The 15,988-nt window shown below is 42.7% G+C and overlaps 1 protein-coding gene across 4 annotated transcripts in view; it reads left to right on the top strand.

Moving 5' to 3' along the window:
• The window catches only part of LOC147630138 (lysine--tRNA ligase, chloroplastic/mitochondrial-like), a 66,813-nt gene extending 55,569 nt beyond the window's left edge, over nucleotides 1-11,244 (top strand). For 3 of the 4 annotated variants that reach the window (XM_086811755.1, XM_086811756.1, XM_086811758.1), the window contains 8 exons: nucleotides 8,389-8,496; nucleotides 8,583-8,675; nucleotides 8,768-8,872; nucleotides 9,036-9,245; nucleotides 9,333-9,427; nucleotides 10,116-10,206; nucleotides 10,381-10,560; nucleotides 10,650-11,244. In XM_086811755.1, the coding sequence (XP_086667881.1) occupies nucleotides 8,389-8,496; nucleotides 8,583-8,675; nucleotides 8,768-8,872; nucleotides 9,036-9,245; nucleotides 9,333-9,427; nucleotides 10,116-10,206; nucleotides 10,381-10,560; nucleotides 10,650-10,739 (972 nt within the window). In that variant the 3' untranslated portion in view covers nucleotides 10,740-11,244. Of the gene's footprint in view, nucleotides 1-8,388; nucleotides 8,497-8,582; nucleotides 8,676-8,767; nucleotides 8,873-9,035; nucleotides 9,246-9,332; nucleotides 9,428-9,953; nucleotides 9,979-10,115; nucleotides 10,207-10,380; nucleotides 10,561-10,649 lie in introns of those variants that run through there. The other variant, XM_086811757.1, reaches the window with a different exon arrangement.
• The last annotated feature ends 4,744 nt before the right edge of the window (nucleotides 11,245-15,988 follow it).

The following is a 15,988-nucleotide window of genomic DNA, read 5'->3' as shown; positions in this document are numbered from 1 at the left end:
CAACAATTGGTATCAGAGCTCCCTCTGGAAGTTCAGTCCTGGCCGATCAGAATTCCGACGCTGTAGCTGTCTTCTTTCCGTCGCTAGAGGATTTCCGGCAGAAAACAGTCCGTCCGGCGGCTTTGGAACAGTCCGTCCGTCCGTCCGTCGGCCTTGGTACAATCCGTCCGTTAGCTCCGTCGACGCCCACGTTCGCCTCTCAGCCGGCGGCGCTAGTGCTGAGGGATCTGCCGCCGCTCGGCTTGCCCTCCCAATCTGGCGTTGCTACTGCCCATCGCTTCACTACTGCAGCCACATTCCGCCTCCGATCGCGGCGGACCTAGTGCGGGCAGCTCCACCAACGCCTCGCCCATTGGCTGCGCTGCTCCATCTGTGCTCACAGGGCCCTCCGTCCAATGCGCGCGGTTCCGGCCGCGTCGTCCGGCGTACAGTTCTGTTGTCTGGCGCTTGCCCCTCTGTGCCTGCTCGCTTGTACCTCCTGCTCTGTCACCCACCGTCTGTACTTGTACTTGCTCGTCTGACACCTGCTCGTCCGTACCTGGTCATCTCAGCCAAAGGTACTTTTATTTCAAAAAAAAAAAACAAGAAATAACAAATATTTGCAGCCATTCTAGTGCTGGTTCAACAAAATTTTGGGGGTTTGGGAAAAATCCCCCCTTTGCATGGAAAATTGCAGGAGGCAGAATTGCATGGATAGTAATTGTTGCAGAATTGCCAAAAAATTGAACATGCTGCTTTGCTTAGAATTTGGGGGTTTTTCAAATTGAGGTCAAATTCAACAAATTGAGCCTCTTTCAATTGTAACAATGTGGGGCTTTTGTGAAAATTGGGCAAGTGACTGCACATTGAAGCAATTGCAGTGCATAAAAATCGGGGCTTTTCAGATTGGAGCATGTAATTGGGGATTAAAATGGTGATTTGTTGCATATGTATACACATTGTGTGTAATTGGATAATTTGGTGTAGGTTTATACTTGCTTCAGGTTGCAAGCAAAAATTTGCATAGGACATTTGGTTGCCTGGCAGTGCACATTGGTGCTTGGTTTGCTTGCAGGTGTATTTTATTGACATGGCTCAAAATGCTACAGATGTATTTGGTGTGCTCACCCAGGAGGACAAGTTGGATGGATCAAACTACTCCCTCTGGAGTTTCATGATCCGTAATTTGCTGGTAGTGAAAGGGCTTTGGGGCATTGTATGTGGTGATGACACACGCCCACTTACCATACAGCGAGCAACGCCTCAAAGGGGAGGTGCCCAAAGAGCTCTTGAGGTAGAACCTGCTCCCACACGAGCAAAAGAGATGGGACTCTAGGGGTGCACATGTCATGTCCTTGATAGCCCTTTCAGTGAAAAGGACTATTATTCCACTCATTCGGTCTTGCAAGACATCGAAGCTTGCATGGGATACATTGGAAGCAATGTATTAGGTATGCAACGAGGCAAGAGTTGCCTACTTGAAGAGGCAATTGGATCTTCTTTCTATGGATGAGGGTGACTCCATGGCAGATCATCTCACCAAAGTGAAAGATTTGCAGGAACAGTTGCTCAACATTGATAGGTTATCCCAGACAGACAGCTAGTCACCAATACTCTTCATTCTTTACCACCTTCCTACTTGGGCTTTCACACCTCTCTCAACCTCTCTATGAGAGGAGGTGGTGATCTCGTAACTTTTGAAGAGCTGGTGGGTTTACTCTTGCAAGAAGAGCAAACAAGAGCAAACTTATCTAGCAACCATGGTGGAGACAAGGCATTTACAGCCAAGGATAAGGGTAAAGCAAAGAGCTTTAGGCATGGGGGACAACAGTCTAGTAAGGCTGGTCATGGACAGCCCTCTTCTGGTGGTGAAAAGTCTGACAAAGGGGATGCAAACAAGCCTAAAAAGAAGGGCACATGTCACTACTGCCATATGCCTGGACACTACATCAATGAATGTAGAAAGCGGATTGCAAAAGAGAAAAAGAAAGACGCAGGCAATGCAGTAGCAGACTCTTCTGATGACAAAGCACATCAATCAGCTAATGTAATTCAGGAAGAGTACACTTTTTTGGTCACATGCACTAGTGACACACCAAGTGCTTCAAACAATGATATGTCTTGCATTGCATCTGACAGATAGGATGTATCATGGTATTTTGATAGTGGTGCTTCGAGCCACATCACTTCATGCAAAGATGTATTTCAGCAATTGGTTTATGCTTCAAATGGCCGCATTATATCATGTGCAGATCATACCACATATCCAGTAAAGGGAATTGGCAATGTCATACTTATTGCAGCCAATGGTGCCAATATATGTATGAAAAATGTGTTGTATGTTCTAGGGATAAGGAAAAATCTGCTCTCTGTCTCAGCCATAAACGACCAAGGTTTAAAGGTTGAATTTAAAGATGGGAAGTGTTTCGTAAAAGACCCATCAAAGGGTTATGAAATAGTCACTTCTGGAACATGATACAAAGGCTTGTATAAGCTGGATAGCTATGACAAGCGTACTTATGATGCAAATACAGTGGCTGTCCACACTCCTGCTATGCATGATGTAGAGCTATGGCATGCTCGTTTTGGGCATGTAAATTTTCGGAGTTTGATGCTTTTGCAGAAGCATCATATGGTTGATAATATGCTGCCTCTTGAGTCTCCAACAAGACATGTATGTGAGGGGTGTATTTTGGGAAAGATGCATCGAAAACCATTCCCCAAGGATGGAGCTGTTAGAGCTGAAAGTAAATTACAGCTCATACACAATGATGTATGTGGTCCAATGAGGACACCATCCATAGGGGGGCATCTTTATTTCGTCACATTCATTGATGACTACTCCAGGTTTACTTGGGTTTACCCCTTGAAAGCGAAAGTAGAGGTGTTTACATGCTTTCGACACTTTGTAGCAATGGCTGAAAATATGTGTGGATGTAAAGTCCAAACACTCCGCTCAGATAGAGGTGGAGAATACATGTCAAATGCATTTAAGGATTATATGCTTCAAAAGGGCATTAAACACCAGTGTACTGTGCCTTATACACCGCAGCAGAATGGTGTAGCTGAGGGGAAAAATAGATCTCTCATGGAGATGGCAAGATGCATGGTGAAAGCAAAAAAGTTGCCTCACAATTTTTGGATGGAAGCTATAATGTGTGCACACTGCAACTTACGTGTTGAACAGGTGTCCAACAACAGCTTTGAAAACCATAGCACCATTTGAGGCTTGGTATAGCCGAAAGCCAAAAGTGGATTATATGCGTACATTTGGGTGTTTGGCATATGCACATGTGCCAGAACAACTCCGAACAAAGCTAGATGATAAAGCAATGAAGTGCATTTTTGTGGGCTACAGCAATGAGAGCAAAGGATACCGTCTTTATAATCCAACAACACGCAGGATTTTTGTCAGTAGAGATGTGGTTTTTGCTGCAAATTCAGTACAGCCCATGTACAACTTGTATAAAAGTAATGATAGAGGCATACATGACATGTTTGATGGACTACTACCCATTGCAATTAGGGGGGATTCAGTTCAGCTAGCCCCTACACAAGAAAATCCTCATGTAGAACATGTGGAACAGCCAACCATTCAGCCCCCTTCTATGGAAGAAGTAGAAGATCTTGTCAGGGAAGGGCAAACAACCATAGACATAGCCAAGTCGGTGCCAAGATGGTTGCTGAAAACTTTGCAAGAAAGCAAACTTACAGCTCCACTCACAGGTAGAACAAGGGCTAGTTCCAGCCATGCATTGAATATGCATCATGGGGAGTCTGCATTAGCCATGGGTGGTCTCTTTGATTCAGAAGAGACTTCTTCTTATGAAGAAGCACATGAGAATGAGCACTGGGTGCAAGCTATGCAAGATGAAATCTCTTCTATCATGAAGAACAATACTTGGGATCTTGTGGACTTGCCGAAAGGCAAGCATGTCATTGGAACAAAGTGGGTGTACAAAGTCAAAATGAAGTCTGATGGTACTATTGACAGGTACAAAGCAAGACTTGTGGCTAAGGCGACTCCGAGAAAAAGGAAATAGATTATGAGGAGACTTTTGCTCCTACTTCGAGAATGACTACGATAAGATCAGTGATTGCATTGGCTGCACATAAAGGATGGAAAGTGCATCAATTGGACATCAAAACTACATTCGTAAATGGGGATTTACAAGAGGAAGTATATGTAAATCAGCCCATTGGTTTTGTAGTTCCTGGTGAGGAACATAAAGTATGCAGGCTACACAAAGCATTGTATGGGTTAAAGCAAGCTCCAAGAGCTTGGTATGATAAAATACATGCTCATCTAACTAGCCAAGGTTATGTGAATAGTCCAGCTGAAAGCACATTGTATGTGAAGAAAACCGGTGCCGATATTCTCAGTCATCTTGGATGTAGATAACATGCTTATTATAGGGACTAGCAAAGCACAAATTTTAGATTTCAAAGCTGATTTGAAAGCTGAATTTGATATGTCAGATTTGGGACCTTTACACTACTATCTCGGCATACAGTTTATGCATACAGATGATGGCATTGTTATGCAGCAAACTAAGTACATAAAACGTTTGCTAAAAAGGGCTTCACATGGATGAATGTAAGCCCGTTTCTACTCCAGTAGAACCAGGTGTACGGCTTACTATGCATGATATTGGAGAGCCTTTTGAGGCCGGCATTTACAGCCAGGCAGTGGGACATAATCACAGGGGACGGAGGGGATGGCAGCTTGGAACGCGGGGACGGCGATTCGGGACGGATTAGCAACGGGGACGGACGGACGTCCCCCACGGCACGTTTCTCACAGGGAACGGCGACGGGGACGACGTAGGGACGGGGACGCCGGTCGGGGACGGCAGAGAGCTGTTGCTCGCCTTTTTTTGCCGTTGCGCCTACCGTTTTTTGCCTTGGCCCTTGCCACTCTCTTGCCTTGAGGTTTGGCATTTAGGCTTGAGCTTTGGGGCCTTCGGCCTTGGCCCTTGAGGCTTGGCCCTTGCCTCTTTCTCTCTCACTTGCCCTTGCCTCTCTCTTGCCTATCTAATATCTATGTAAGAATAAGGCTGCAAGGCTACAAACATGGAGTTTAGCGTAAACGGCCTGCAGAGAGGGGCTCACGTCCCCCTCCGCACCTTCCCCCAAGTAGGCTGGTGTGAAACTGCGCGCCGCAACGGACCCAAAATTTACAGCCCATATGCAGTAGGTGTATAATAACTCACCGCATATGCATGTAGCCTGGTTGGCAATGTGCCAACCTTCTCCAGAATCGTCTCATGCTATCTGGCCACAATCGGCCACCATCCGGTGTTTAAACCGGGACCTATCAGGTGACCCGTGCTACTCATAAATGCCTTCTCCTCATATATGGGGGACTCACAAAGTAGAGTTAGCCGGTGCCTGCGTAGTTACCTGAGGGTGGAAAAACTTAAAAAAAAAGTATTTTTTGAGTGCCGTTCCCTCCCCCGTCCCCGTTCCCTACTTATGGCCGTCCCCCGTCCCCGTCCCCGTCCCCGTCCCCCGTTACCGTCCCCCGTTCCTTGTGACTATGCATTGGGATGTCTCATTTACTTGTGTAACACGAGGCTTGACATATCTTTTGGGGTGTCTTTGTTGAGCAAATTCATGCACAGCCCAGGCAGAAAGCATTGGCAAGCAGTCAAACGCATTTTTCGTTATCTTCAGGGTACCTTGAATCTTGGTTTGTTCTATCCCGGGGGGGCAGCTTGCAGCTTTATGCATACAGTGATTCAGAGTGGGTTGGTGATTATGATACCAGGCAATCCACCAGTGGGAATTGTTTTTTCCTTGGCAGTTCATGCATATCTTGGTTGAGCAAAATGAACCCACTGTTGCCGCATCTACTTGTTGTGAGGCTAAGTACAGGGCAGTCTTCACAGCTATAGTAGATTGTGTATGGTTGAGGAGATTATTGGCTGATCTTCGTAAGTGTCAACAGACACCCACCACCATTCTCACTGATAGCTAGAGTGCCATGGCATGAAATCCCGTATTTCATGCACGTACCAAGCACATTGAGATTCATTATCACTACGTCAGAGAGAGGTTACATGCAGGGGAGATCAGTTTGTCTTACAGCCCTACACAGGATAATGTTGCAGATCTATTCACAAAGGCTTTACCTCGAGAAAAGTTTGAAGCTTTCCGCAAAGCTTTGGGCTTACACTCATACAGAGAGTGATCTGCTACCTTGTACAGGTTCACACTTTCACTACAGGGGGGATTTGTAGACATATGCTCACTTATGGTAGTGCTATGTGTGAACAGGGCTTCACCAAGGACACTTTTTCCCATGTGGTTTTTCCCCTTGGATATCAAGTGTGAAAGGACACTCTATCCATATAATATTTTGTACTTCCACATTATATGGATGTGACACATGCAAGGGTTGACTTGCATTTTGTGGCTACTACACTTTTGGCTCTCTCTCTCCGAGAAGGGGGTTACACTTCAGCGTGCTGCGGACCTCCGAGCTAGACGGAGACCGAGAGCACCAAGCTACCAGACTCCCAGACTACATCAAAGGGAGATCACAGAGATACAAGCTCGACATCAGCACCATATCCAGGAGCGGCTCGCTCACTTACACTCACACCGGAGATCATGCTCCGATGGATTTTTGCCTCGCCATCGCCTATGTATCACATATTACACCCCCATTATGGTACTGGTTGGAGCTAGACAGATCTGCATTGCATTCTTGTATACCCTACGCATATAGGTTGCATACTGAGCCTCTAGCAGTAGTGCTCCATCCATCACACCCCCCCACTAGCTCAGTACTTTCATAGTTTATTTCATGTTCATTTTGTCCTTTTTTTCTGAACATCTAGAGGACATCGACAGTTGTACATTGATTTGTCTCATAGGTCGCGTTCGGCCTCTAGTAGATGTTAATACAACTCTCTCTCTCTCTCTCTCTCTCTCTCTCTCATTTCTGTGTGAGCTTCTTCTTCCTGCACCTAACCCTAATTTGCAGGATTCTGTGTGTGAGTGTGTGAGTCCAACACCAACAGAATCTACAAGGAGAGGGGAGCAAGATGGGTTTCCATTTGGGTGGCGGGAGGGTCCTTTCCTCAACGGAAGCTGAATGGGAGGCCTGTGAAGGTGGGACCACATCCTGAGCCGAGGGAAAGACGATGCTGTGGGCCACATTTGGGCTGGCAAGAGCGGCTGGTGGCCTACCAAATCCTTGGGATACTTTCAGGGCTGATCTGGAGATAAATTCTCTTAACCAATCGGGGTACGAACGGTCACCTCAGGTCTCGCTCTTGGGGAGGCACACCCCTTGTGGTGGGTGCGCCTCCATTGTGGGTGTGATGCGGACCATAGTCACAGGAAATGACCATTTCGAGCCCTAGAAACACGTTTCTCTGTTTCCAGACCCCATCCGTTTCCATGGCCGTTTCTCGTTTCCCAAGTGATATTGTCACAGGAAATGGCTGTTTTCACCCCTAAAAACTCGTTTCCCCGTTTTCATTCCTCAAACATTTCCGTTCCCATTTTTGGTGACTATGACGCAGATGTCTCCTTCCACTTGGCTTGAGGGGAGCTTGCTGCTGCTGCTGCTGCTGCTGCCACTTACGACAGACACCACCCATGTTGAGGGTGTGGATGGTGGGGGCAGTGGTCTTTGGCGAGCGCCAAGGGGTTTCACATGCTGGCACACAGTGACCGATGGGCCTGCGCCGAGTGTTTTTTGAGTGGGGTGGCATGGCTGAGGACAAGTGTACGCTAAGTTATGCAACTAGTGGCAGACGAAACGTTGGCCAGGAGGTCTAAGGACTTGATGTTTTGCATGCAGAGTGAACCATCCAAAACGGGGGTCGAGGTGCTACTGAACATTCTCCGGAGAAGAGATAAGCACAGGAACGGGAGACTAGCAGCTCAGGTTCTGCCATCATCCAAGGGATCTCAAGTACATGTCACAAAGGGTGCCCAATCAGTGGGAGAAGCCCATGGTGTTCTCTGGGGAGGCCTGGGAAATGAACTGGTGAGAATCCATGTCACCATCAAGCGAAGAACGCATGTGTGCTGGGTGTCAAGATGGGGCTGAATTGCAGGACCCTCTCCACCAAGGTGGCCTTGTCAAATTCTGTCTGGATATTTCCATTTTCAAGGAACTGGATATCAGAATGTGTGTCTGTACTCGATAAGAGCGGCTTGGTGAAGGGGAGAGGGGGGGGTGTCGTGATAAAGAGCAAACAGAGAGGGGAGAAGCATGTAGGGGCATGCAACAAGGGAGAGGGGAGCAGGTGAGCAGGGAATGCGAAGGGTTGGGTTGAGTCATGGTGCTGCTATGTGGGTTATGAAAGGAAGAAACATAAGTAGACTTTGAAAGTTTTTTTTTTTTTGGTTTTTTTTAAATTCGTCAATTCATCTGTTATTTGAATTTAGGGAGCAGCCGGAGGAGCAGAAGCAAGACCTTTTGTGACACATCATAATGCTTTGCACAGAAATTTATACTTGCGGATTGCAACAGAGCTCCACTTGAAGAGGATGGTGGTAAGCTCACTAGACTATCATTGGATTCAAAAGACTTGCAATACACATCATATTAGCAGTCTTACTAAAATGTGTTGCTATACAAGGTTGGAGGTTTCGAGAAAGTGTATGAAATAGGCCGCATCTTTCGCAATGAAGGGATCTCCACCCGGCACAACCCCGAGTTTACGAGTATAGAGGTACCCACTCTTATAACTGCTTTCCGGCAGAGAAGGGTTCTGATACCAAGTTCTTAAGCATTCTAGTCTTCTTTCTCGCTACTCTATTCCAGATCTACCAGGCATATGCAGACTATAATGATATGATGGACATGGCAGAGGAGCTTATCACTTCTTGTGCGCTAGACTGCAAGGGTAGTGAAGACATTAATTATCAGGTAAGGACTAATGGATGCTGTCATCTGGTTGTGTCTTTGTAGACTTGCTCAAGATGATGACTTGAGCTTCATCTTTAGAGAATAGAGGTAGTAACTTGTAAGTTCCCTTGGAGCTTTGTAGCTTGCTTTTAATGCTCTTTGAGCATGATGTTTTGTCATTCAGGGAACTGATATATCTTTGAAGAGACCATGGAGAAGGGCCAGCATGCTTGAGCTAGTGCTGGAGGCTACGGGTGTAGATTTCAGTAGAATGAGTGGTAATCTGGATGATGCAAAGTCGGCTGCTCTGTCAGCGCTTTCTGAGCATGATGAGTTGCAAAAATTCAGTAACAAGGTCCATTCGTGCAGCTCTATTGGCCAAGTCCTTAATGAGGTTGGCACAATTTTGTCTCCCTAATCATATCGGATTTTCAATGCATTACAAGACAGAACCGTTTTCTGATCGCACTATGCAAGCTAGGTGTTCGAGGCACATGTTGAGAGGACATTGACCCAACCAACTTTTGTCATTGATTATCCCATTGAAGTTTCTCCTCTTGCTAAACCACACAAAAGGTGTGCCTGTTCTAAACTACAGCTCTAGTTCTCTCTCTCTCTCTCTGTCTCTCTCTCTCTCTCTCTCACACACACACACACACACACATGCACGGGTACATACATATGTACATGCCTGTTCTAAACTACAGCTCTAGTTCTCTCTCTCTCTCTCTCTCTCTTTCTCTCTCTCTCTCTCTCTCTCACACACACACACACACACACACACACACATGCACGGGTACATACATATGTACATTTAGTATGCATGCATGGATGAATGGATGTATGCATGCACTTATGTATATGTAGGTATGTACACATGCATGCATGCATACATGTGTGTGTATGTATGGATGTAGTTTGAACTCAGAGTCTTGTGGGCAATGTGGTGTAGGCACCTGTGCAAGGGCCTGCATGTATTTATGTATGTGTGTATGTATATATGTAGGTATGTACACATGCATGCATGCATAAATGTGAGTATGTATGAATGTATGGATGTATGTATGAAGTTGTCGGGGTTCAAATTCAGTCTTCTGGGCAGTGTGGTATGATAGGCACATGGGCAATGGCCTGCCAACGGGATAGATCTAGTTGTGCGCGTATGACTTCATATTTTATGAATGACCAAGGTAAATATGCACACATTTGGCTTCAGTGATATAATTGGTAGAATACTAACCGTGTTTAACTGTCCAAGAAGCAGCCTTCAAGGTTTTACAGAGAGATTTGAGCTTTATATTTACGGAAGAGAAATTGCAAACGCTTTTTCAGAACTGACTGATCCTGTTGATCAGGTTTGCATACAGCATGTTCTGAGCTTTTATGAACTGTCATTCATGTCTCTATGAGCTTCTATTTCCGTAGCTTCATTGGGAGCTATGCTACATTGGAAGCTTTATGACCCTCTTGCTTCGGTCTTATATCTTGTTATGTGGGCTAAAGATCGAGTGGGTTTTTCTTGGTATCAGAGAAAACGGCTAGAAATGCAAGTGAGAGCACACAATGAGTACGTCGCTTTAGCTGCAGAGAAGGCCAGTGCCCGTGGCAACAATGCAAATGTTGAAGATGACGAGGATGCATATCAAGTTGAGTTAGATGAGGACTTCTTGACTGCCTTGGAGTATGGCATGCCTCCCACGGCTGGAATGGTATTGTGCATTTTTGCTCGAAAACCTCTCTGCTCATTTCTTCTGTGGTGGTTGATAAGGTTACATAATATGCACATTCTCTGTGGCAGGGTATAGGCATTGACAGACTAGTGATGCTACTCACAGACAGTGCAAGTATAAGAGATGTTATCGCTTTTCCTGTCCTGAAATCACCATAGCAAGCCCTCTTCTTTTGGGCTACAAATTCTCTCTTTCATTCCATGATAGTGTGTTACCTTTTGGTAGGTTTGATGGAGGCAAGTCCCAATCGCTCCCTGCTAGCTTTTTGTGTTAACTGACTTGAGAGGCCATATCACATCATTTTGAGAGCTGCTGAATTTTGTATAAAAGGTAATGGGGTGCAAATGTGCCCTACCAGGCAATGAATTATCCTTGTGATCTTTTGTTGTCTCAATACAGGACATTGGAAGTTGGAGTCTCATTGTTCACTAGGGTATGAGTGCTGCCTGGCTTTTAAATCTGCCAGGTTTTTGGATGTCCTACCCTATTGCAAGTTGCTCATTTGAATAGGAGATGGTGTCAAAGTGTATTGTCCTTGATCAAGAAGGCTACCATGGGTCCCTTGAGTACTGCAGATTAGATGTCGCTCAGGGATGTTGACAGGACTTTACTTGTTGATTTATTAATGATAAATCATCCATGAGGGGTGCAACCATTTACATACCCTGGAGTAGTTTTAAAGTTGTTTGCTATCAATAAAAATATTCTTTACAAAAAACACATACTGAGCCATTTTTCTGGCTTAATTAGGGTTTATGAGACCAATGAGATAAGTCAAAGTTATCTCTATCACAAAGAATGGGAAAAGATAAGACACTAGTTAAACTAAGTGAAAGTTACTTTGTAAGGGGCCTAGCTAAGAAGGCAACTAATTAAGTAAAGCGTGATATATGCACGTGTATAAATACGTTAATGAATTTTAAGGTCATTGAGAGGCTGTGGCACATAATCTATCTCTAGTTATCTGATGAAGATCTTATGGTGCAAGGCATTGGATGCCTAGTCTGTGTGGATACATCAGTCAGGCCGTGTAAGAAGGAATGTAGTTGCATTGAAAAGGGTCTCCCACAAATGCATTTGACATGCCTCCAAGGTATCTTAGGACTAGTCTGCCTTTCTATGCTAGAGGCCTTTGTGCCTCCCTTTTTGCAGTCCTGTTACCATGGTAAAAGAAGGTAGTAAGCCTATATTATTTCCTTTTGTTTTCAAAAGACTATCCTTATAGTTTCTATCTTTTGATCACTTCTCTTTGCATTAATGCAACATACAACGAAGACATTAGCATACTTTGTCTCAAATTTCCTTGTGTTGCAGAATGTCAGGTATTACAGTCCTGCCATGGTTGTGGACCCCCATAAATCTCCGTTTCATACCTTTGGCAAGACCCATAATCTGGCCAATGACAATCCGCAAAGCATGTAGCAAATGTATGTGCAAGTACTTGGGCCTCCAAATATATCCACCTGAGGTGTAGGCCGCCTTTAAACACATAAATCCACGTAAGGTAATATGTAAAATGATTGGTGGTTAATTTAAATTCTGAGGCCAATGTAGCTACATGATATTAATCAGCATAAAGCCACAACCTTTATCTTTTAGCATAGAGCCATTGACCAATCCCAGCTTTTAATGATGTCAACCATCTTATTGATGTGCAATTGAAGGAGCGTAAGGGAAGGTGGACAACCCCGCTTATTCAAGTTCCTCCTCACATCATCAAACATTGCTCCTACACTATTTCTTTTCTAGTCGCTTGCTCACAAAAATTCATTCTTATCCAACTAAGATCTAGAGGGAAACCTAGTTTTGTTGCAATACTTTTTGCACTGGACAATAAGATCCACAACACAATAGTAAACTTTTGAAACCTTGTTTGTGCCTCCTTTTTAATAAACCTTTATAGTGAAATGATCCAAAATGAAATAATTGTCTCCAGCTAGCATGGCTCCCTGTGGGAAATTATCAAAGTTTTTGGTGATAGTGTAACCAAGGATGATCAACTTGTAGTTTTTGAGCTCCATGGGATACCCTATTGTGAGGATATGAATAAATTGTAATGGAATTGTAAAATTAAGTATGATGAAATTATGACATACTACATTGAAAAGTCCACCCAACACAATGCAAAACGTGCAAAAAGTTTTGTTCGCAATTTATCATTCTCTCCCAATGCGAAGTTTCTTATTTGAATCCATCTTATTATAAGCCAATAAATATCAAAAAGTGGAGGGCCTAAATAGCAAGTTAAGTATGCAATGTCACTACATCCTAAAAAAGGTTGTCTTTTTTTGTCAAATATTCTTTGTTGTTACTTTGGCATTCTGGACACAAATATTGCCTCATCACAATTGAGGAAATTTTGACATGCTACAATGAAAAGTCTACCCAATATAATGTCAGATCAATGTGCAAAAAGTTTTTTTCGCAATTTATCATTATCTCTACCTCTTGCAATGTGAAGTTTCTTATTAGAGTCTCTTATAAGAAGCCAACAAATATCAAGTGGAAGCGTAGGTTGAGGACGTCCATATGAAGTAGGCTAGAAAAATGCAGAAGAAGAAGTTTAAATTAGAGGAAGACATCTAGCGATAACAAAACAATAATTGACACAGACATTAAAGTAAAAAAGGGCCTCAAGTTTAAGGAGAAAAAAAGAAGATAAAGAGAAAAAATAGCATAAATAAGTAGATAAGGAAGAAAGCTTTGAAAAGTACGTGGAAGATCATATGGACCTCAGCTTTGAATTTAGTTTGGAAATAACATGTAGAGAGTTGCTGGGAACTTGTAGCCAAATAAAGGTTAAGGGAAAATTCAACTTATCTTTGACTTTATATTCAATTGAGCAAGCATTTGAAAAAAGAGATGCATTTACTAAAAGTTTTGAAAATGAACCTCAAATTTATCATTAGTATGCTTCTAAGAACAACTATTATGAAGTATATTATTTTAACATTAATATTTTAGATATCAACCAAATATAGAGCTGACTTGTCAAAAGGCTCAGAAGAAAGGCATCAAAGGGTCCATTAATTTGAAACAAAGCAACAAAACACTAGGGAATTGTAAGGCTAAGTTCAGTTCGCGTAAGGCAAATTCACCAAGGTGAAGGCTAGATGGGCGTTTTGCTATGCCTCACTTGTACATTTGATAACCTAATTCTCTAGAGTGTATTACAAACGTGTTAGAGGGAGACAATAAGTTTACTCAAGAAAAATTTCTTGCCTTGTCATTTTAAGGTCAAAGGAAGGTAACAATGGGATCCCTTGCATAAAAAAAGATGTCTGCTTATGTCTACAAGTTTTGGCAATTATTGCTTCAAGTCCAAGTTGTTGAAAAGTTAGCAAGAGAGCAAAAATGAAAGTTTATTGTTAGACTCAAGCCTTCTATTAGAGCTAAGGACTCAAGCTTACTATTAGAGCTGATGCGACATTGTTCCGTCCTTGCTCCCTTAGCTTGGCAATCTCTTTAGCTTTAAACTCTGAAAGAAAAATTGATATTCCTAGAGAAGCACAAGTGTCTGACGACACATCTTTCTCCAAAGAACTTTGATGAGACTAGGATGACTAACATGTGAGAAATGAAGATGATTTAAAAACCTCCAACATAAAGCTAAAGAACTGTATAATCCAACACTATTATTGCCACAAAGAGAGACACATACAATGACATAAAAATTCCGTGGCAGTAGTACATATGATCGACAAAGATGAGGAAGAGGACGAATCCTTAAAGCAAGAAGGTGACTTGGATCCCTCGACTATTTTGGAGGTAAGAAAAATGATCATACTTTGAGATGCAAGCTATGAATGGAAAAAAGTAGCAATACTACATGACGATGGGAGCACATACAACTTCATTTCAGAAAAGGACTAAGGGTCTTAAATCTAAGTTCTATACCTTCTAGTTATAAAGTAAAGGCCACATTTACTAGTACCAGGTATAATTGCACACAATAGGTGAAAGGCGTAGATTGAAAAAATCAAACCATTTGAAACTTTCTAGTAGCTCCACTCAAGGGATAGGCATCATTTTGGGGATGCCATGGTAGCATCAACATAGCCCAAACGTTGACTCTCACACCATCTGGTTGGTGGTAAAAGATGATCACCAAGAAATCTGTCTTAAGTGTCAACATAAAGGAGAACTAAGTCCTTTGTTGAGCCATACTCAAGCAAAGAGGGCTTTGAGGAAGAAAGAAAAAATTCTTTGGTGTTTGTCAATCAATCGACAGCTACTTTTGCTTCACCAACTAGTCCATCTCAACATCCATTTATTTTAAAACGTTTCAATTGCTTCATGAATGAACTACCTCAACAACTTCCTAAAACCAGACCAGAGGACCATAAAATTGAGATAATGCCTGGAAACTCTCCACCTTGTAAAGCTTATAGTTAACATTGTGAAATAAAAGGAAATAATAAGTCGGAGAGTTGTTTGAATGGGGTTTGATTAGACCCCATTTGGACCCCATTTGGAACTTCAATCCTTCTCATAGAAAAGAAGAATGAAACTTTTTGAATGTGTATTGACTATCGTTCTTGTAACAAGATCACAATAAAAAACAATAGCCTATCCTTAGAGGAGAAGGCTTGCTCGTTAAACTTAAAGGGGCTAGGGTTTTGGTAAAATTGACCTCAAGTCATGTTACCATCAAGTTTGTATGGCCAAAGAAGATATCTGGAAAAATGTGCTCAGAACTTGGACGGGTCACTTCTATGAGTTCTTAGTTATGCCCTTTGGTCTAACCAATGCTCCGGCAACCTGTAGTCGAATGATGAATATGATATTTCTTAAATTTCAAAGTTTTGTTATTGTGGTTTTTAATGATATCTTTGTATTTAGTAAGAATCATCAAAAACATAAGCAACACTTGAAAGAAAATCAACTTTATCCTAAAAAGAGACATCTTTTAAGATCATATTGAATACCTTCGTCATATTGTGTCTATCGAGGGATCTGTGTAGACCCAAAAAAGAATAAATATATAATTACTTGGCCAAAGCTGTGTGATATACATGAACTTAGGTCCTTCACAGAAAGTTTTTTTTAAGAATATTTTTATATATTGTATTACAGGCTAGACATTTCAATTGGATTGGATGACATGATCAATCTTTTCAAGCTTTAAAAAATGCTTTGACTAATGCACCAATACTTTGACTTCCAAAATTTAATAACCATTCTTTTTTGTCGTTATTGATACAAGTAGGCATGAGTGTGGCACCGTGCTTATGTAAGAAGGCTATCATATAGCTATGAAAGTCGAAAGTTCAAATGAGCTGAAAAGAATTATAGTACATATGAAAAGGGCCTTTGTGCTATAGTGCTTATAAAAAGGAGCTTTGTGGTATAGTTCATGCCCGTAGGGTTTGGAACCATTGTTTAATGGATTTGAATTCTTAATTAA

The sequence above is a fragment of the Cibotium barometz genome, chromosome 17 (assembly GCF_041138505.1).
Source record: "Cibotium barometz isolate CiBa-2024 chromosome 17, ASM4113850v1, whole genome shotgun sequence".
In the NCBI taxonomy this organism is placed as follows: domain Eukaryota; kingdom Viridiplantae; phylum Streptophyta; class Polypodiopsida; order Cyatheales; family Cibotiaceae; genus Cibotium; species Cibotium barometz.
This window is presented reverse-complemented; position numbering and strand designations above follow the sequence as displayed.